The sequence below is a fragment of the Eulemur rufifrons genome, chromosome 3 (assembly GCF_041146395.1).
Source record: "Eulemur rufifrons isolate Redbay chromosome 3, OSU_ERuf_1, whole genome shotgun sequence".
Classification (NCBI taxonomy): domain Eukaryota; kingdom Metazoa; phylum Chordata; class Mammalia; order Primates; family Lemuridae; genus Eulemur; species Eulemur rufifrons.
The window spans coordinates 18,267,874-18,290,256 of NC_090985.1; the positions used below are offsets into that span (position 1 = coordinate 18,267,874).

The 22,383-nt window shown below is 41.7% G+C and overlaps 1 protein-coding gene across 7 annotated transcripts in view; it reads left to right on the forward strand.

Moving 5' to 3' along the window:
* TJP1 (tight junction protein 1) overlaps positions 1-13,070 on the forward strand; it is a 220,449-nt gene extending 207,379 nt beyond the window's left edge. For 2 of the 7 annotated variants that reach the window (XM_069466685.1, XM_069466688.1), the window contains 5 exons: positions 1,445-1,614; positions 3,549-4,026; positions 5,908-6,125; positions 7,428-7,511; positions 10,768-13,070. In XM_069466685.1, coding sequence (XP_069322786.1) covers positions 1,445-1,614; positions 3,549-4,026; positions 5,908-6,125; positions 7,428-7,511; positions 10,768-10,862 — 1,045 coding nt within the window. In that variant the 3' untranslated portion in view covers positions 10,863-13,070. Of the gene's footprint in view, positions 1-1,444; positions 1,615-3,548; positions 4,027-5,907; positions 6,126-7,427; positions 7,572-10,767 lie in introns of all 7 variants that reach the window. The other 5 variants (XM_069466681.1, XM_069466682.1, XM_069466684.1 and 2 more) reach the window with 5 other exon arrangements.
* Positions 13,071-22,383: the final 9,313 nt, after the last annotated feature.

A 22,383-nucleotide genomic window follows, 5' to 3' on the forward strand; every position in this document is an offset into this window, starting at 1 on the left:
CAAACACATTGCTCTTCACTGGCAACACCAGTTAAAGTATGTGGAGAGTGGGCGGGTGTAGCTGAGTTACTGTATTTTATCTATTGTTAATTTCCTTGGCTAAATGAGAGTTAGTGATACGTTCTTTTATAGACCAAGTTATGTTGAAATGGTGGATGTTGGTTGATGTTTTAAAATGACATTTGAGTTCCATTTGCTGCAAATTTACTTAGTTAGATTGACCATTTTCTTTCATTTTTCTATTGCGCTTGCTTTGCCATCACCTAGATTTCTTGGCTCTTACACTAGCTATGACTACTTGAAAAGGAACGTCAAGTGGTAAGACTGGCAATTAATGTGAGGCTGTTACATAAGGTGTCCCACACTGTGTCATTGGCATTATGTGCACTTTCAGATTTTAATGTCATCTTTAAATGCTTAGACTAAATGCATGAAAGCAAAATAACATAGTTTTAAAGCTAATCATAAGACTAGACTTCTTCAATAAAAGTCTTTTATGAAAATGAACATGCATTCCAAATGTATATGTTATTGTTGGTGCACATAAAGCCAGTGCAGCTTTGGCACTCTGCAGTAAGGTTTAGATGGCAGTGTTGCAATTATGGGTCTATTTAAAAGATTTCTTTTGTGTGAATTTTATGTGTTACATATTAACAATTGGCAATCTGAAAAATACATATGTGGCACAATTTGACTTAAATGAAATGAGCCTTGTAAAATAAAGCAGTTTCTGCTACTCTAGCAGTCATTAAACAAACAAACAAAAAAATGGATCTGGTAAATCAAGGGCAAGTTTTAAACTAAAAGAAGTCTAGTTTTCTTAGTTATACTGGAGCACAGCTATGCCCATTTGTTTCCTTATTGTCTATGGTTGCTTTCGGGCTGTAACAGAGTTTAAATAGTTGTGACAAAGACCTATGGCCCAAAGAACCGAAAACATTTACTACCTGGCCCTTCACTAAGAAAGTTTGCTAACCTCTGGTATTGTGACAGTTTTTTATGGTGCTCTGAGTATGCCAGATGCCAAGGCTTTGTAACTTAGATACAAAATCAGAAATGGGTCTCAGGAAGATTTGTGCCAAAATATTTTTTTCCAAAATATTTGCAAGATTTTCTTATATCTACCAACCGTTATTTATTTTTTGTAAATAACACAATTAAATTTGAAAAGTATACCCAAAATTTCATCTGCCTTTTGGTTGCCATCTTCTGGATGTTCTACTAATATTCTGAAAGTATCTGTGCTGTCTGGACATTTCTTGTGCTGATGAGTGGTTGAATTTGTTTGTATATTTTGATAGAGTAGCTGTGTATACTCATGAAAATAAATTGTGAAATTTTTAGAATTTTTTTTGAAACTTAGGGACACATGGAGGAATGAGAACTTTTTTTGTAAATGTTGAGTCCATTTTCAGGTGTAGGCATTTTCTTGATTTCTTAATAGGGGAAAGCCTCCTGAAGCTGATGCTGTGGATAGAGCATTTGGTGAGAAACGCTATGAACCAATCCAGGCCACTCCCCCACCTCCTCCATTGCCCTCGCAGTACACCCAACCATCTCAGCCTGCTACCAGCTCTTCTCTCTACGTACATTCCAAGGGAGCACATGGTGAAGGTAAGAAGTTCAGAAGTTAACATTATCACTATACTACAGTAATACTCATGAAATTAAATTCTTACAGTTTCTAAGCAAAACACTTTTTACACAAAAAAATATACACTTGAAACTTTTGGACTGGGAATAGTAAAAACAAAGGATTTTGTTAAAAGTATAATACATTTCTTGTTTTTATGACTAGGACCATTATATTGACAAGCCTCTTCGCTAAGTAGATTTTAATCTGTTTCATTAACGTAGATTAATTTTATACCAGTATCTAAATCTTCTGGAAGTAGTATTTGTTTACTGGTATTTCTAAATTTACATATTTGAATGATGGTTTGTAAAAATTACTATGTTTCATCTTCACACGCTAGCATCAGAAAGCCACAAAGTTTCACATAAAATGTATCCTACAGCACCTTGCCTTTTGCATTTACATTCCTTGGTAAAATCTCAACAAGATAGATAACATATAGCTCCAGTTTATTCATTTTAATAGCTATGTAATATTTTACTGTAAGAATATAACCCAATTTATGTATCAATTCTCCTGTTGGCAGACATTTTCCTAGTACAGACAGTGTTTCTCTCTTATTTACGTAGGAGTCAAATTCCAGGGTATGTAAATCTTCAACCAGACGTGTAGTTCTGGATTGATATTATTTTATATTTTCACACTATCATATCTACAGGTAAAGACAGTTTTAATTCTTCCTTTCCAATCTTCATACCTTTTCTTTCTCTCTCTTACATATTACACTGTCCAGAACCTCCAGTGAAATGTTGAACAGAAGTGGTGAAATCAGACATCTCTTGCTAGTTCCCCATCTTTAGGAGAAAGGATTTAGTGTTTCGCCTTTTTTTTTCTTTTTAAAAAGGCTAGAGTGCAGTGGCACGATTATAGCTCACTGTGGCCTCGTACTCCTGGGCTTACGGGATCCTCCCTGTGTCAGCCTCCCCAGTAGTTGGGGCTACAGGTGCACACCACACCGAGCTAAGTTTATTTTTTGTAGAGACAGGGTCTGCCTGTGTTACCCAGGCTGGTCTCAAACTCCTGGCTTCAAGCGATCCTCCCACCTTGGCTTCCCAAAGTGCTGGGAATGTAGGCGTGAGCCACCATACCCAGCCTAATGTTTAACCCTTACGATGTTAGCAGTAGGATTTTTGTAGATGCCCTTTATCATGTTTAGGAAGTTCCCTCTATTTCTAGTTTGCTGAAAGCATTTTGTTAAATTTTTTTTATATGTATTAAAATGGTCATATGATTTGTATCCTTTATTCTCTTACTATGGTAAATTATGTTACTGTGTTCGGGAGGAATTCGGATTAATTTTCTTGTCTTGTAATGTCTTTATCTGATTTTAGTATCAGGGTTAAACTGGTTTTATAAATGAGAGCTAGGACATGTTCTCTCTTCCTTTATTTTCAAAGAGTTTATATAGCAATGGTATTATTCTTTTCTTAATTATTTCATAGAATTCAGTTGGTACTATTTTACCGTGCTTTCAACAGTGTATGGGAATCCCTGTTGTTCCACATCTTTGCCAACACTTGTCATTATCAAACTTTTCAGTTTTGCCATTCCAATAGGTATGAAATGGTATTGAATGGTTTTTGTTTCGTTTTATTTTACATTGTCCTAGTTCATAGTGAGGTTGAGTATCTTATTGTATGGTTACTAGACATTGTAGTTTACATAGACTGGCCCTAGTCTCTGGAGGCCAGGACTCTTAGCAGCCTCTGACTCCAAGGCCGCAGGGTACACGAATAGCACCAGTTGTCCCTCTTCATCACACGTAGCCTCCAGGGTTCACAACTCACCCTCTGACTGTGCAACCCAGGCCTTGACTCCAGTACCAGGATAAGTTAAGCTGGGAGGGGTACCAAAGGGGCTGTTAAAACTTCTTTCAGGAAGTTTTTAAAATGCTTATATGTTTATTTTTCAGGTAATTCAGTATCATTGGATTTTCAGAATTCTTTAGTGTCCAAACCAGACCCACCTCCATCTCAGAATAAGCCAGCAACTTTCAGACCACCAAACCGAGAAGATACTGCTCAACCTGCTTTCTATGCCCAGAAAAGTTTTCCAGATAAAGCTCCAGTGAATGGTGCTGAACAGACTCAGAAAACGGTCACCCCGGCATACAATCGATTCACACCAAAACCGTATACAAGTTCTGCTCGACCATTTGAGCGCAAGTTTGAAAGTCCTAAATTCAATCACAATCTGCTGCCAAGTGAAACTGCACACAAACCTGACTTACCTTCAAAAGCCCCTACTTCTCCAAAAACTCTTATGAAATCGCACAGTTCAGCGCAGCCTCCTGAGTTTGACAGTGGAGTTGAAACTTTCTCTATCCATGCAGATAAGCCTAAATATCAAATAAATAATATCAGCACAGTGCCTAAAGCTATTCCTGTGAGGTAAGATTTTTGCCTTCATTTAAAGCATTGGCCCTATGATTTTTCTTAAGTGAGTGTGATGTTGTTGATATGACTTGGGACTTGAAGTAATAATTTTAACTCACCCTTTAAACTGAGCAGTGTTGTTGCAGTGAATGTCATTATGCAGAAGCTCTTCCAGGAGGTACAAGATGTTAACAAAATAATAAAACTGACAGCCGTGTATGGTTGATAGGTATCGTCATTATCCCTGTTTTTACCGAGTACTGAGGTTGAGTGATCGTAAGCAGTTTGCCCTGGGTCACACAGCTAGGGTGAGGTGAGGCTTGATTCAGCCGCTGGCCATCTGACCTCAGAGCCCATGCTTCATGGCTGCCTATAACTTTCTAACCTCCTACTGGTGAGGTACATGTAGAGAACATCTCGAAAACATAAGTATCGATGTTTATTATTTGTTCAACAAGGATGCTAGAAATTAAAGATGTGATAACCTCAAAGTGACTGTTAAAAAACATCAGAGTAAGATGGCTGAGCAGATGAGACAAAGCAAGCCCGCCTGGAGTCTCACTCCAGACACTCTTTTCTGACTTCTCATTAATTAGTGATTGACCAGACTCATTCTGGACACATGTAAGCTCATCTCAGCCTCCTAAATCAAGTTAAATTTTCAAGCCATCCACGAAGCAGAAGCAGACTCACAGGCAGAACCAAGGGCCAGGAGAGCCACCTGCAGTCTGCTTTCCAAGAGAAAGGAGTTATGTCAATGGCAGCTTTCCTATCTCTGTGTGCCTCCTAGGTGGTCAGGGATGGGGCACAGGGGGCTTCTCGTGTGCAGGAGCTACTTGGTGTTACAGGCAGTGGGCTTTGCTCCCTTGCCACTGTGCTGCAGGAGCCTGTCCTTGACACTCAAGTTGTGCTGGAATGAAGTTACAGCTGCCTTCGGATACTTGTATTTTGTAGGTCCATCTTTCTGCTCACCTTTGAGTCCTGGCTCACAACTTTACTTCAAGAAGTCTTGATAGCCTCCATTTTTGAAGCAGTCATTTCTGCCACATCTCTTTTCCCTTTGGTACTCTTTGATTACTAAGTTAATTTATCTTTCATGAATGTTTTGGGAGGCACCCATACCAAAGTCTTTAGCACAGGGAAACTTGGAATCTTTGCCTTTGGCAGTGTGGGCATTTGATACGCAGGGAGTACTACGGAAGGGCCACACATGTGTACACTTAAAATCCTAGGGTGATTTTGGTAAGTCTAAGATGTCATCAGTTACAAGATTCATCATCACCAAGAAGGGAATAAAAGTACTACCAATTAAACTCCGACTTACCATCAAATTTAAAGCACCAATTTCATGGATGTGAAAATGTCCTTCCATAAAACCCATGGTACAGGTTGAGTATCCTTTATCCAAAATGCTTGAAACCAGAAGTGTTTTGGATTTTGTATTTTTTCTTTTTCTTTTTTTTTTTTTTTTTTTGGATTTTGGAATATTTACGTTATACTTATCAAAATGCTCTAATCAGCATTTCCTTTGGGCTTCATTTTGTTGCTCAAAAAATTTCAGAGTTTGGAGCATTTTGGATTTCAGATTTTCAGGTTAGGGGCATTCAACCTGTATTTGGGTGAGCAAGGTACCAGGTTTTATACATAAAGATTGCAAAATCAGTAATAAAGCTAACTTGATTAGTTGCCTTCAGAAATGGAATTGATTTCTCCAGGAAGAGTATGCTCTTAATTATCCCTGTGAGTAAAATCTGTCACTAAAAACTTACTTTGTTGAAGCAAGTAACATCTTGATTGTATGGAGAAATGAAATGAAACCACCTATTACAAGATAGCAATAAATGGAAAGCTCCTATATTTTATCAGAAATTTACTCAGCCATTTCTGAACTCTCAGTCCTTCAGCTGTGGAAGAAGATGAAGATGAAGATGGTCATACTGTGGTGGCCACAGCCCGAGGCATATTTAACAGCAATGGTGGGGTGTTGAGCTCTATAGAAACTGGCGTTAGTATAATTATCCCACAAGGAGCCATTCCCGAAGGAATTGAGCAGGAAATCTATTTCAAGGTCTGCAGAGACAACAGCATCCTCCCACCTTTAGATAAAGAGAAAGGTAAATATGTTCATATTTCTACTTAGTTTTAATAACTTAACAGTTGCCCTGTGTGTACTTGGAAGGTTAAAGTGCTCAGCTAAAGGGATAATCCTGCAGCCTCTCTCCTGTTCCACGCTGGGCCAACTGGGCCAACCACAGAATGTTCGTCTCATCAGGGAGGGCCTCTCAAATGTGCACTGGAGGGGAGTACCCTGGGGGCAGTGACACGGGCATGCAATGAGTGGCCCCAGTTAAGGCTACAGTGACCTTCCACATGGCCTGCTTTACTTTCATTGCAGAATCAAAAGTGACAGCAGGGACGGGCCGTGGGGCATCCCTCACACGTGACTGCTGGGCAGTCTGGGCTGAGCCAACCAGATTCATCTTTGAATCAGTCAGCCCTTCATCTGTAGAGATGGGTTAGGTAACACCCATTCATTCAGAAAGGTGTTGCTCTGCCTATTAACTGATTGTAGAATGTAAGCTGCTTGGGGCAGGTGCTGTCTTTGAGAACCCAGCATTAATTAGTTAATACTCAAGAGAGTGAATGAGGTGTCATTAAAGGATATTACCATATGTTTCTGAGCTGCTTTAAGGGAATGAAGAATGCTGTCATTGTCATAATCTTTGTGGATCTACCAGGATGATATGATGATGAACTGTTAGAATTTCTTTTAGCATCTTTTAGCAGTACTTTACTTCCTTAAATACATTACTTTAGCTCACTTTCTTGTATTTTCCCAGAATACTAACATTTGATTATACAATCTGATTTGCGGATATACTGTTTTAAAAACTAGTGGGACTGACTATGTTGGCCCTGCATGAATCCCTTCAGCCAAATCTGTAATAAACAAAACATTAAAAATGGAAAATATAAGTAACATTTGTAAAAAGCACACTTGAATAGGTTTGTTACTATATATTGATATGATTGACTGCAGTAGCCACTAGCTGCATGTGGTTATCTAGCACTTGAAATGTGGCTATTTTGATTGAAAAGTACTGGAAATGTAAAATAAACACCAATTTCAAAGATTTTGTATATTGATTACATGTTGAAATAATGTTTTGGTTATATTGAGTTAAATAAAATATTAAAATTGACATCACCTGTTTCTTGGTACTTTCTAATGTGGCTACTAGAAAATTTAAAATTCCATACATGTCTTCTGTTAGATTTTTCTTGGCTAGTGCTGCTATAGAGAACTAACCCCATTAGGCTTTAAAGTATATGATCTATAGTGGGGTAAGGAGAACTGTGGGTCTGAAAGAAGGCTGCCCTCTAACCTCTCCACCCATCTCCTTTCCCGACTCCAGGTGAAACACTGCTGAGTCCCTTAGTGATGTGTGGGCCCCATGGCCTCAAGTTCCTGAAGCCTGTGGAGCTGCGCTTACCACACTGTGCGTCCATGACTCCTGACGGTTGGTCTTTTGCTCTAAAATCATCCGACTCCTCGTCGGGTATGCTGTCTTCACTCTGTCCTTTGGGGGCTTTGGGTACTGTCATTGATTAATACCTGGTCTGATGATGTTACCTGTGCTATTTGTTAGCAGATCTCTACCTCTGTTCCTGTGGCCTTGTAGGCATCACCAGTGTTTTCAAAATCATTTGTGGCACATATATTTTAAATGAATATGGAAAGGTAGAGAAGTTTCTGCCTTTTGAAAATTGATAATTTGGCCATAGATTGACTATTTCCTGGTGTTCAACAAAATTACTCTGTCAAAATTTTCAGGATGCCATGGGAAAATTGTTTTTGTCCTACAGATAACAGTTATTTTTTATCTTCTTACTAAAATAATTTTATACCTTTATGTAATTATTTCTAGTTTTGGTTACTATTCTTTAATTTTTTAATCTACAAAGTACATATACCAGAGAAATTTAAGACAAAATATTTTCCACTGTGATCATACTTGGCCATGGTTTTCAACATAAGACCCTAAATAACTTCTATTACACACTATTTTTAAATGACATTTTGTTCTTAAGATCATAATTTCAAAGTTTCCATTACATTTTCACATTTCTCACTTCCTTGAATGACTTTAGTCAGTTACCAATTGGAACCTTCTTTATCTTTGATAGATTATTTTAAGAGAATCTGATATAGAAAAATAAGAATTTAAAGTCCTACTTTTAAATTTTTGATGTCAGGTGAGCATTATATAGTTTTAGTTGGTATAGTATGAAATAAAGGTTTCTAGTGTAAAGATTATAGTAGGAACATGTTTTAATATTACCCAAGAAAAAAAAATTCTATGTATTTCCTCATATTTACAAGTACCCCATTTTCTGCAAAAAATAAATTAATTTTAACACAGTAGATATTAAATCTATTTCCTTAGGGACTCCAACAAGAAACATTTTACTAGGCTAGTTTGAATTAGTGAACTAATGTTAATAAAACTAAATTTAAAATGTATTTTCTGAAAATCTGGTGGTAGCATGAGATCTCATTGTTCTCTAAACCATATTAGGATGAGAATCCTTAAAATAAATGTCCACTATACTTACTTGCTTAATAAATGATTTTTCCTAGATATTATATGAAGCGTAAATGATTTACACATTTGTAATTTTCATTGTTTTATGCCATATGACGTAAGTTGTTTGGTTAGATTGAAACAGCTTACTTTTTCTGTGTTACATCTGAGTTTATTCACCCAGAAAATAAATGTATCTTTATGTACTCCTATATGGCTTTAAAATGTTTTGCCACTATAAATTTCTGTACAAAAAAGTCAGTGTAGATTTTGATAACTACTGACTTAAACCCAACAAAAACTATTGTATTATAAAGAAATTCGAACCCAAAGATATTTTGTATTTACTTTCAAACACTTGTCATAACTTCATCTCATTGCCTGAACAGTTTGTTCTTTATAGTATTAAGTAAGTCCATATATATCTATAAAATTAAATCACTTTCTTAAGCTGCTGATCTCATTATGGAATGCTGTTGACTCCAGACATTGCTTAGGTGATGGATAGTAGGCAGGATTCTCAGCTGGCACCGTTAACATTTTGGCCAAATAATCTTTTTTGTAGGGGCTAATCCTTTTCATTGTGGGATATTTAGCAGCTGCCCTGGCCTCTACCTCCTAGTTGCCAGTTGTGACAAGCAAAAATGTCTTCAGACGTTGCCTCATCAGGGACAGAATTGCTCCTGGTTGAGAGCTATTTCTGTAAGGGAAGCAAAAGTCAGCAATTTTGACTCTTGGCTAGCTTGGCTACCACAGAGACATACAGTCATTCTAACTTTCTTCACATTTAGTGTCCACTACCAGGGGTTCTTAGCTCTAGCTGCCAATCTGAAATCACTAAGAGCTTATTAAAAATTCAGGTGCCGGCCGGGCGCGGTGGCTCACGCCTGTAATCCTAGCACTCTGGGAGGCCGAGGCGGGTGGATCGCTCGAGGTCAGGAGTTCGAGACCAGCCTGAGCAAGAGTGAGACCCCGTCTCTACTAAAAATAGAAAGAAATTATATGGACAACTAAAATATATATATATACAAAAAATTAGCCGGGCATGGTGGCGCATGCCTGTAGTCCCAGCTACTCGGGAGGCTGAGGCAGTAGGATCGCTTAAGTCCAGGAGTTTGAGGTTGCTGTGAGCTAGGCTGACGCCACGGCACTCACTCTAGCCCGGGCAACAAAGTGAGACTCTGTCTCAAAAAAAAAAAAAAAAAAAAAAAAAAAAAAAAAAAAAAAAAAAAAAAAAAAAAAAATTCAGGTGCCTGAGACCTACCTAACACTTACACAGTCAACAAGTTTTTGAAGCTCCACAAATGATTTAGTTGTGTAGCAGGAATCAGAGCTGAACAGCTCTGTCTTGCTATTTTTTTTTTTTTTTTTAAATAAGGGGGAATAAGGGGTATAGAGTCTTCAGGAACTAGATGCTACAGGTTGGGATTTCATTTGTTGGCCTGTAGTTGAGTATGAGAAATATGTTCTTATTCTCAACTCAATGGGTGATCATATAATTATGGTCCAGACTTTTGAAAGTGAAAAGGTGCTATTAATAATTACGTGGGGCCAGGCATGGTGGCCCACACCTGTAATCCCAGCACTTTAGGAGGCCAAGGCAGAAGGATCACTTAAGGCTAGGAGTTAGAGAACAGCCTGGACAATAATAAGATCCAGTTTCTACAAAAAATTTTTTTAATTGGTAGGTGTGGTGGCCCAAGTCTATAGTCCCAGCTATTTAGGAGGCTGAGGCAGGAGGATCGCTTGAACCCGGGAGTTTGAGGCTACAGTGAGCTATGATCATGCCACTGTATTCTAGCATGGGCAACAGAGAAAGAGCCTGTCTCTAAAAATATTGATAATAACAATGATGATGATATGGTCTCAGAGGCAAACCTGGACTGTCCCAGGCATATGGTTGCCCTAACTTTGAGTCATTTTTTGGAAAGGTCAATGAATTTGATAATATAATAAAAGAGAAGTCTGAAACAGCTTTTGAATTATTAGGTGCCAGCAAGTCTGCAGTGAAATATAGCATTAAGAGTTTTGATGGAAGTACAATATGCTAAAGAAAGAGAAGAAAATTATATCTAAATATATGTTTTTGTATTTGCCCCATAATTGCAAAGCATTACTGATAGCCAGTTTAGCCAACTATAAATGACATCAGCTTCTTTTTCTCTCATAGGTGATCCTAAAACCTGGCAAAACAAGTGTCTTCCTGGAGATCCAAATTACCTTGTTGGAGCAAACTGTGTTTCTGTCCTGATTGACCACTTTTAACTCTTAAAATATGGGGACTTGATTAAATAATGTGAAACTGGGTTAAACTTACTAAATCTAAATGGAACCACTCTATCAAGTATTATACTTTTCTTAGAATTGATACTACAATTTGTTAGTATTAAGCATTTGTTTGACTGATGAAGATTAGTGAGCACACCCCTGGTCAGACAACATGCTACAAACTGCATGTTTGTGATTGATGAACTATTGTTATTGGCTAGAGGTTCAAAGATATTTTACTTTGTGATTTTTGTAATTTTTTATGGTCATTGCTTAACTTCACATACTGATTTCCGTTAAAATACCAGCCAGTAAATTGGGGGTGCATTTGAGTTCTGTTCTTTCCAAAAGTACACTGTTTCAAACTTTATTATGGCCCTGGCCTAGCATACGTACACATTTTATTTTATTATGCATGAGGTAATATGCACACATTTTTTAAATGCACCTGGACTATATAACCAGTGTAGTGGATTTAACAGAAATGTACAGCAAGGGGAATTTATAACTTTGGGGGGAGGGAGGTCAAGTGAAGACAATTACTTATTGTATATGAAAACACATTTTTCTTAGGGAAGGACACCAAAGCATGTGAGACTGGTTCCATGGCCTCTTTGAATCTATAAATTAACCATATCACCACAGACATACTAACCAGCAGGAATGCCTTACCCTCATGTTTTTAATTCTTAGATCATTCTCGCTGTGTATTACTAAGTTTTTATGGCTTTTGTGCACATCTAGATACCGTATCATGAAGAAGATTGAGTAAATTGTGGATTGGTGGTTTCAGAAATATATAATCACCAAGAAGAAAATAATGGTGTGATTTGGGAATTTTTTTTTTTTTTATACAAGGGGCAGTGGTTGTTTTCTGTTCTTTTTGGCTATGCATTTGAAAATTTTGATGTTTTAAGGATGCTTGTACATAATGCGTGCATACCACTTTTGTTCTTGGTTTGTAAATTAACTTTTATAAACTTTACCTTTTTTATACATAAACAAAACCAAGTTTCTAAAGGCTACCTTTGTATTCTCTCCTGTACCTCTTGAGCCTTGAACTTTGACCTCTGCAGCAATAAAGCAGCATTTCTATGACACACAAGGTCATTTTTTTAAGAAAAAGAATGCACAGAGTTGTTACATTTTTAAGTGCTGCATTTAAAAGATACAGTTACTCAGAATTCTCTAGTTTGATTAAATTCTTGCAAAGTATCCCTACTGTAATTTGTGATACAATGCTGTGCCCTAAAGTGTATTTTTTTACTAATAGACAATTTATTATGGCACATCAGCACGATTTCTGTTTAGATAATACACCACTACATTCTGTTAATCATTAGGTGTGACTGAATTTCTTTTGCGGTTATTAAAAAATCTCAAATTTCTAAATCTGCAAAATAAAACTTTTTAAAATAAAATGTTGGTTTGGTCTGTTTGCCCACTGTGTCTTTAGTTTCATGCAGATTTATAATCCTGCTTTAAAATCCTACATGCTAAGCCTCACCACCCAGCATTGCCTGCCACCCCGTCAGATCTGGTGCTGCACGTGCAGACTCTGTTGCCATGGCCAGCGTGTGTGGGTGGGTGAGCAGTGCCAGCTGGAAGGGTTCAGGATCGGCGCCAGTCAGGAGAGTCTCAAGACAGTGGGAGAAAGCAGCAGGCCGACTGTAGACTGTCTTGTGTTCTTTCCACTGCCATGTATAAGTCCATGTGCATTTATGTGTGTGTTTGTGTTCGTTAGGACCGATTTGTATACGGTTCTATTCCCCAGGAACAAAACATGGTCATTTTATCATGTCACCATATTTGGGGGAAGAAAATGGTTTTTGATGGCTGTAAACATTCCATTGTGGTTACTGTATTTATTTAACTGCCACCTCTATTGACATCTGGGTTATTGCTATAGTGTTTAGTGAACATCTTTGTGTATTTAATCCATCTTCTGTGGATTTTATTTTATTTCATCTTTTTTTATTAAGGTATAATTTACATGTAAGTTACCCTTTTTAAAGTGTGTAGTTCTCCAAATTTTGATAAACACATACTGTCATAACCACTACCGCAATATATAGAACAGTTTCCTCATCCCCCCCCGAGTCCTTGGTACCCCTTTATAACTCAACCGCTGGCAGGCAGTGATCTCTTTTCTGTCTCTATAGTTTTGTCTTTTTAAGAGTGGAACATAAAGGGAATTAAACAATATGTAGCCTGTGAGTCTGGCTCCTTTCACTTAATTTAATGCATTTGAGATGCATTTGTGTTGTTACAGGTTCTTTTTTGTTGCTGAGTAGTGTTCCCTTGTGTGGCTGTACCAGAGTGTGTTTATCCATTCTCTGGTTGAGGAACTTTTGGGTGGTTTCCAGGTTTTAGAGATTATGAATAAAGCTGCTATAGGCATTTGCATACAGGTTTTTGGGTGAACATGAGTTTTCATCTCACTTGACTTAAATACCTAGGAGTGGGATTGCTAGTTCACATGGTAAGTGTATATTTAACCTTATAGGAAATTGCCACCCTGTTTTCCAGAGTGGCTGCACCATTTTGCACTCCGTCAGCTGTCTGTGCAGGTCTACTTGCTCCATGTCCTCACTGGCAGTTGCCGTTGTCAGTGTTTTGTGTCACAGCGATTCTGATGGGCTGTCTCACTGTGCTGTAGATTTGCCCTGCTAATGGCTCAGGACATCGAGCATCTTTTATTTGCCATCTATATATTTTCTCTTGGTTAAATGTTCAAATCTTTTTCCATTTTTAAAAATTGGATTGTTTTCTTACTATTGAGTTTTGAGAGCTCTTCGTATATTCTGGGCGCAGATTGTCAGATATGTGATTTTTAAGTATTTTTTCTCAGTCTGTTCATTTTTTTAAATAGTGTCTTTCAAAGAGTAGGAGTTGTTAATTGTGATGAAGTCTAACTTATTAGTTTGTTCTTTCATAGATTGTGCTTTTGTTATCATATCTCAGAAATCTTTGCCTAACCTAAGGCGCAAAGATTTTGTCCTAAGTTTTCTTTCTGAATTTTTTTAGGTTTTACATTTCTGTCTATGATCGACTTTGATTTAGTTTTATATATAGCATGAGATATATGCATTGAGTTTCATTTAGTCTGTTCTGTTTTAAATGTGCCCTTATTGTAAACACAGACCCTCATAGCATAATGACTAAGTATGACAGTTTGCATATAAATAAGTTAGTGAAAGGAACATTACTCAGCAAGTCTATTGTTTGTAACTACCTGCCTTGTACTGGATGGCTTGAATGCCGGGCAAGGTTTACATATCTAGTGCTTTTTAATGTTGACAGGAATAAGAATTTTTCCGTTGCCTCAGACCATCTTCCCACGGCACTGAGCATGGGACAGTGAAATCATTTAGATGGCCAAGTTCTAGTGTCAGAATCCTTTTTTTGTGCTTTCCCTGTGCTACTGACGTACTCCATAGAAAACTTGGTGAACATCCAGTAATGTTACTCGAGTTGATTCTTCCTCCTCCTCCTCTTGACCTCTTAGTAAATATTTACTGGATGCAGTAAATGGCAGGCACTGCAAATGGAGACGAGCTCGGAGGAGGAGACAGACCTTGACACTGAGTGGCTTCAGTCTAGACCGGGATGCAGCTGGCTGTAGGGATGTGGCAACAGATGCAGGTAAGGCCACCTGTAGGCAGACAGGGACAGTGAGTCTTCAGTTTGCCCTGACTCACAGTTTGAAAACCACTTTCTGGATAGGAACCAGCATCTGCTTTCTGTCCAGTTTGCAGAAAGCAAACCAGGGGACTGTGCACAGGTGCCCAAGGCAAGTCGCTGCGGCTGTCTGGGCAGCGCTACAGAAGGTGAACGACTCTCAAGTTGCTTAACCAAGTCTCCCCAGATGCAGTGCTGGGAAGACCCATGCTAACGTGCTGATTGTCACAGAACCATATTGTCATCTTGTAATAGACGTGATGACAGTAAAAGGTCAGTTAACGGCGTTTTTTAACTCAGTTACTCCTTACTGTACTTTGCCGTCAAACTACTTGACAGTGAAGGAACCCAAGGTGTAGAAATACTAGTTTTTTTCAGAATTCACAAAGAAGGTATATGTTAAACTTGGAGGATTTCTGATTCAGAACTAACACGGATAAAACTTCAAATGTTTATGTTCCATTACTACTTTGTAGAAAATCAAGGCTTAACAAATGGCTATTAAGGTGCATCCTGAGCTTATTTGCTCTAGGTTAAGGGAGATTACTCGGGTTGGCTGGAAGTTGACACAAACCAGGTGCTCCAAAGAGAAATCTGTTAACTTATTGTGATGAGCCTTCCACATCTGACACTTCCTTTGCAGTATAGGCTGTTCTCAGTGAATTGTGTTCCCAGTTGTCTAGGAAACCACATGCCTGTGAAGACTAAAAATTGAGTTTTGTTACACCAAATTTTTTGCCTACTGGAACAATGCCAGGCCGGGAATATGCGTAAGAGGTTTTCGCTTGGTATGCCTGAGAAACGCACCCGACGGGACACACGAGCCCCCACGTGGAGGACCCCCCCTGGCGCTCACCCATGGGGAAGTCAGGCAGAGGTGGGTGCAGAGGTTGTGACTTTGATGCATTTGTGCTGAGCTTGCTTGTCACCTTTTTTTTTTCTTCTTTGAGGCAGTGAAAATATTACTTGTCCACTGATGACCTCCTGATCTTACGCGGATTTGAAAACATGCAGGTATCGGTTTTCTTTTACACCTTAAAAACACAGAAGGAAGGAAAATGTGAAAACTCACATGTGACCAAATGCTGGTAATTTTTAATGTTGGGGTGGCGGGAAGCCTCGTGTTCACACTAACAACCCTTCAGTTCTTGGCAACTGGTGTGTGGCAGAAACCGGCATGGAATGAAGGCAGTGGGTTCCTGTTCTGGAACTGCAGTGTGCGGCTTCCTGGAGGGGACTTTCAGGACATGGGGTTTCCCAGATCATTTCTAAGAATTAGCGTCTTGTGTGTTGTATAAGGACAACCTAAGGATGGGGAGGGAGACAGGTAGAAATGAGACCTCAGGAGCAGCCTCGGTCTTAGTACCCACTGGGGTAGAAATTGCAGTCGTGTTAAGAAGTTGTAGAGTTTCAGAAACATTTGAAACCAAGTAATTTAAAGCAAAATTGAATTTCTTAGTGAACTGCTAACTTGGTATCGGGCACATGTAATGCAACAGTCCCAGAGGTTTGTTTGTTTCTTCCTGATAGGTCGTGGGAGGAGGGTGGAGGCTTGGTCAGTAGGGTCCCGTGCTACTGCCCCTAGGGGGCAGGGTTTCATTTTTATGTTTTTGAATATTAAAGTAATCAAAGTTAAAGTGCTCCTGCCAAGCCTCAGGGACTTGTTCCTCAATTCTAACAACCACTAACATGCCACATTTATGACAGCACATAAACTGCAGATTTTCCAAGGCAGCATCTCGGACATGGGTCCTCTCGAAACTCCTTTGTGACCCTCCCAGGGAGGACCACAGGAGACACAGGGCAGGCGCTAGGAGAAAGCAGAAGGTGAGTCTGTGTCCACCATCTTGATGGCTTTCTGGGGAAGAGGTGAAGACCCAGGCAGGGAGGGCTATGGCTAAACTAGAAGTCCATCCCTCCGGGAACCAGGAGAACACAGCTTCCAGCCCATCACAGCCCAACAACTTAGTGCCCACCATTCAGGCAGGAGAAGGGTCAGTTTGTTTTAACATACTTTTACACTTAGTTGCAAGAGTAACATAGCATTTGTGACAATAATACAGAGAACTTCCTTAAAGCCTTTACACTGGCTCCTCGAGTTAACTGTTTGGCCACGTGCACATGCACTCCAGGTAGGTGTGTAGGCAGCTCGGGCTGTCCTAACAAGATACTGCAGACCGGGTTGCTTAGACAACAGTCAGACATTTTCTCACAGTGCTGGAGGCTGGAAGCCCAGATCAAGGGGCCAGCATGGTAGGTTTCTGGTAACAGTTCTCTTTCTGACTTGTAGATGACCAGCTTCTCACTGGTGTATGCAGGTGGAGAGAGCAAGCAAGCTGTCTGGTGTGTCATGAGGACACTAATCCTATTGGATCAGGACCCCACCCTTAGGACCTCATTTAATGTTGGTTACTGCCTTAGAGGCCCCACGTCCAGATACGGCCACAGTGGGGGTTATGAATTTTGAGGCACATAAGCATTCCGCCCATAGCAGGTACTGTTTTTCTGAATCATTTGAGCATAGGTTGCAGACATGATGCGTATTTCCTAAAAACAAGGGTATTCTCACATAACCTCAGTACATGTCTTCACCTCAGAAAATATTAAAAGAATTGACTCTGGTTTCATTTATTTTCTCTGTTGGTTCTATTTTTCCTTGTGTGGAATTCTGCTCTAGTCTTTATTAATTCCTTCCTTTTGCTTGCTTTGGGTCATTTGTTCTTTTTCTGTTTTTTTGAAGGCAGAATCTTGGTTCATTGATGAGATCTTTACTAAAATAGGCATTTTAAGCTATAAATTGCCTCTGGACACTGGTTTAGCTACATTCCATAAATTTTGATAGGTTGTGTTTTATTTTCATTTAGTTCAAAATATTTTCTAATTTTCCTTGTGGTTTCTTAACCTGTGAGTTACTTAGAAGTAATTAATTTCCAAATATTTGGGCTTTCCCAATCTCTTGTTAATTTTAATTTAATTCTGTTCTGATCAGATAACATACTTTGGATGATTTGAATCCTTTTAACTTCTTTGAAGCCTTTATTAGGGCCTAGCATAAGGTCTATCCAGAGAATGTTCCATGTGCTCTTGAAGAGAATGTGTATTTTGTTGTTGGGAGGAGTGTTCTACAGATGTAGGGAAAGTTGGTTGATACTGTTGTTTAGGTCTTCTCTATCCTTGCTTGTTTTCTGTCTAGTTCTTTCAATTATTGAAAGTGGGGTGTTGAAGTCTCCAACTTATTGATGAATCACCTTTTCCTCCCTTCAATTCTGTCAGTTTTTGTTTTATGTATTTTGAAGCTCTGTTAGGAATATATGTTCATAATTGCTGTATCTTCCTTGTGGCGATCACAAAATGTCCCTCTTTGTCTCTAGCAATATTTTTTGTCTTAAAGTCTATTTTGACCAATAATAGTATGGCCACTCCAGTTTTCTTATGGTCCCTATTTGTATGGTATCTTTTCCCATTCTTGTACTTTGAGTCTGTTTGTATCTTTGAATCTAAAATGTATCTCTCATACAAAGCATATAGCTGGATCTTGTTTTATTACCTAGTCTGTCAATCTTTGCCTTTTGATTGGAGTGCTTAATCCATTTACATTTAGTCTAACTATTGATAAGTTTTAATTATTTTGCCTGCCATTTCTCTATTATATATCTCAGAGTTTTTTTTGTTCTTCTCTTTCTCCTTTATTGCCTTCTTTTATATAAAGTAGACATGTTCTAGTATACCCTTTTAATTTCATTTTTCTTATTGCTTTATTTTTACTTTTATTGTTAGTGGTTGCTATAGGGATTACAATATAATTCTTCACTTGTTACAGTCTACTTCAGATTAATATTAAATTCAGCGAAATACAGAAACTTTGCTCCAATGTTGCTCCATTTCTTCACTCTCCTTTGTGTTATTGCCAATCAGGTGCCAGTCAGGACAGCAGCTCCAGAAGCACAAAGGGGCCACCACGTGTGTTTCATAGCAGGGCAGGATTCCTGGGGAGAAACTGACCCCAATTTCCCGGTCCCAGGGCAATCCCCAGGTGGAGTTGGCAGGGGGAGGTGGTCTTGCAACGGGAGCAGGACCCCATCAATGTCCAGCATAGTGGGAGCACAGAAAGGGTTTGTGCTATTGAAAGTTTCTGTCTCTGCAACTCTAGGCTGGGGCCATGAGCCCTGAAGGGCCTGGACTAGCCCTAGGCATGTCCCCCTCTGGCTCTGGTTGTCGGGGATGGTGAGTCCTAGAGACTTAGCAGCCTCAGTTTCCCCAAGCATATGCTGAGAGGCATGGTGGAAGTACTCCAAGGCCTGGTCACTGAGTCCCCCAGTGGACACAAGAACAGATCACCATGATGGTGGCAGGGAGCTGAGGGGCGTGGAGCCCAAGGACACCCATGGGCTCCTCTGTCCATCTCCAGGGTACCCTTGAGGAGGGGGCTGCAGGCTGGGTGGGCAGCCTGTGCTCATACTCCCAACATCTGGAAAGACAAACCTCTGGCAGCACAAGCTGGGCCAGCTCGGCAGAGCCCATTCCCTGACCCCTCGTGGGGCCTCAGGCTCTCTCAGGACCAGGATCAGGAAGCATCCACAGACCACAGGACAGGGCTGCGGCCCACCCCAGAGAGGGAGTGCTCCAGCCAGCGCAGACCCCAAGCCTTGGAGGAAGGCAGAGCAGGTCAGTGCAGTGTCTACACCGCTGGGGTTCAAACCCTGTCTCTACCCTCGCCTCATCCACTGCATATTCATGGACAGTCACTCCTCTCTGCCTCAGTTTCCCCATCTATCAAATGGCTATGTCACAGAGCACTTGTGAGGTATGCCTGAGCTGTCACAGGTCTGGTGTTGACAGCAGGCCTGCTCTCAGGAAGTGCAGTTAAGCCCCTGTCATCCTGTGTCAGTAGCTTTGCTATTGGGGAACCACTTCCCTGCAGAGTCACTAAAAATACCATCTGCAGATCAGGGTTGTGCGGGGCCTTTACTCCGGCCCGTGTCCCGGCCCTGGCACGTGCGCAGGCCCTGCAGGGTGGAACAGGCCTTACTAAGTCAGCTCTCAGAAACAGGCAGGCAGAGCCCCCCGCTGAGAGTGTCCATGACTGCCTCTTGGAAGAAGCGAGGCCAGAAGCTTCAGCAATTTTCTTGCAAAAAAAGTTTGAAGCCACAATGTTCAGGTTCAGGAGTTGAGAGGAGCAAAGCCAGAAAAATACCAATACATACCAGTACCCTGGGGCAGGTCGGGTTGAGGAAGGGACGTGGCCATTGCCTTGCAAAGCTCCAGAAGCCAAGCCACCCGCCCTGCCGCGGGAGCAGCCGCCACAAGGCTCCCAGCTCCTCTCCAAGTGCGCTCCTGCTTTCAAGCCAGTTTCTCCTAAATCGTCCTGATTGGAATTGGGAGGAGCCATCCAGCTCCACTTTGAGGACAGGAGAGGACAGTCGGATTCCCAAGGCCATGCTCAGCGCCACTAAAGGCGGGGGCTGTTATGGGAGGATCAGGCTCTTTCACTTGTTTCTAATGTGAAATAAACTACCTGGCAGTTGCCAGTCGGTGGTGACACCGCGTGGCAGGGCATGCCTTCCTCCCAGGGACCAGGTGGGTGCAGCCAGAACCCCCTCCTCGTCCCTCTGGCTCTTAGTGGGGCTGGGCGACCTGCACCACCCCTCGATGTGCCACGTGCCCCGGCCCGGCCGCACTGCCCCCCGGCCCCTCCCTCCTGGCAGCAGCCCCACCTGGGAGTGAGAACGGAGCGGGCGAGCAGCGGGCGAGCAGCGGGCGAGCAGCGTTCGGTTCCGTCCCGACGCGCACACTGATTTCCCCGCACCGGAGTCCCTGCCCGTGCTGCCTGGGCAGTGCCTCCGGAGCTGCCGAGGACAGCACAGCAGGAGTGGCATGACACGCACCCGGTTCCAGACAGTGTCAACCAACTATGAGAAAAACCCCTCCCAGCAGAGGCGACATGAACCCAGAGCTCAGGCTTGCTCAGGGCAGGTTGGAGCCTTAGCTGTCGTTTCCTGATGATTCTCACCTGGGGAAACTGGCAGATCCATGCCAGAGGCTCGCCCTCCTCCAGCTGTGCCTTCCTGCCTGGCTGCCAGGGGACAGGACTCTGCCTGCGGGTGCAGGGTGGCTGCCGCCTCCCTCCCAATAAGAAAACCTGACTGAGCCTATGCTTGCAGCTGCTCACGGGTCAGGAGCGCTAATATGCACGGGCCACTAAAGCAGCCTCTGGAGAAAGTCACGCAGCGCCAGCCAGCCTTGGTGAAGGTGACTGCCTGTTCAACGGAGATAGCGCCGGGTCCACGAGCCCCAGGGGAGCTCATTCCAGTGGCTGTGGGCACAGAGACGCTGAGCCATTCTGCCACCTAAAGGGATGCCAGCCTCATCTCCCACTCTGAGAAATGCCTGCACGTGCCTCCTTCACTGTCTTTTCCAGATTTTGCACAAGGAACATAGAACCTAAATGTTGTTAGCTTTTGAGTGCGAGGAATAAGTGACAAGTTCTTAGAAGCAAAGTGCGTGTTTAGGGCAATTGTTGATTGCAGCTTGGCAGCCACATTTCCTGTTTGCCTTTGTGACTATTGACAGCTGCTACCGGCAGTCCCTCCTGCCACCAGGACACTCATTTCTCTGGATCTGGGACTAGACCAGCCATGGGCTTCAGGCCCTGGTAGGTCGGTTTTGGAATGACCAGGGGTGTTATTGATGGCCCCTTTAAAATAACATCTTGTTTCCAGAAGGCACTAGAAACTTCTCCTCCCATGCACTGTCAACTCCATTGGCAAGAATTCTGCCTACTTGGCTGATACTCGGTCGAATGATGACTTTTATTTGCAGGGGTGCTATCTCCCACCTTCCTACTTTCTCAGTCTTATTTTATGTTCAAGAACAAAGGGGTGTGGAAAAAATTAAGAGGTGGCCTCGGCCCAGTCCCCCGGGGCAGGGAAGCCAGGCCCCGCCTGGCAGGGCACACCCACCTCTCTGGTGGCCGGGCTGCTGCTCCCACATGACCACTTCAGCCTCCGGGATGAGCCTTTCTGCAAACATTATAATTCTTGTCAACTTACTGCAATTTGAATTTCATGGCAGTTCTACATTTTATGCTAAAATTACTCATTTTCCCCCACTGCAGCGGGATGATGAATACTGTACAGATGGCAGCCGCTCCTGTTCTCATGAGCCTTGTAATTAGGAAGAAAAGGATAAAAACCCAAACTTGCTATCTACCGAGAAATTCCGGAGCTGCTCTGGAAATCTGAAATACACTGGGAGGAGCAAGGTGCCACCAATTCTGCTGGGAAGAGGCCTGGGGCCCTGCGAGGACACTGGCTGGCTCTTCCTCTCCCTGCAGTGCAGGTCTGCTCTGCTCTCTGTCCCTTTGCCCTTCCTCCAACTCCTCCTCCTCTCTTCTCCATCTTCTTTTTACCCTCTGTTCTTCCTTCTGCTGCTCTACGGCCTGGGCTTCCCAAGGAGGTAAACAACCGTGTTCAGGCAAATGGAGTCAGTCCAGCCAACGCTGTTGGCCACCTGCAGGGCCCTTTCCTGGTGTGACGGGAAGATGAAGGGGGGTGAGATGTGGCCCTGCTCTTGCAGGGGCCGGGTGTGTACCCTGACACACAGTCACCAAAACCCGGGTCGAATCCCCTCCCCTCAGTGTTCTGCAGACCCTGGACTGGGTCTTGGCGGGTCTCGGCCCCTCCTGGCCACACCCTGGCCCTTCTGCAGGAAATGAAGTCTTGCTCAACCATCCATTTTGAAAGTGGAAACTACATCTCCTTTCTCATAATTCTTTTCTTTTAGATTTTTTAAATACAATTTTATTATGAAAATTTTTAAGCATACAGAAAGTTGGAAT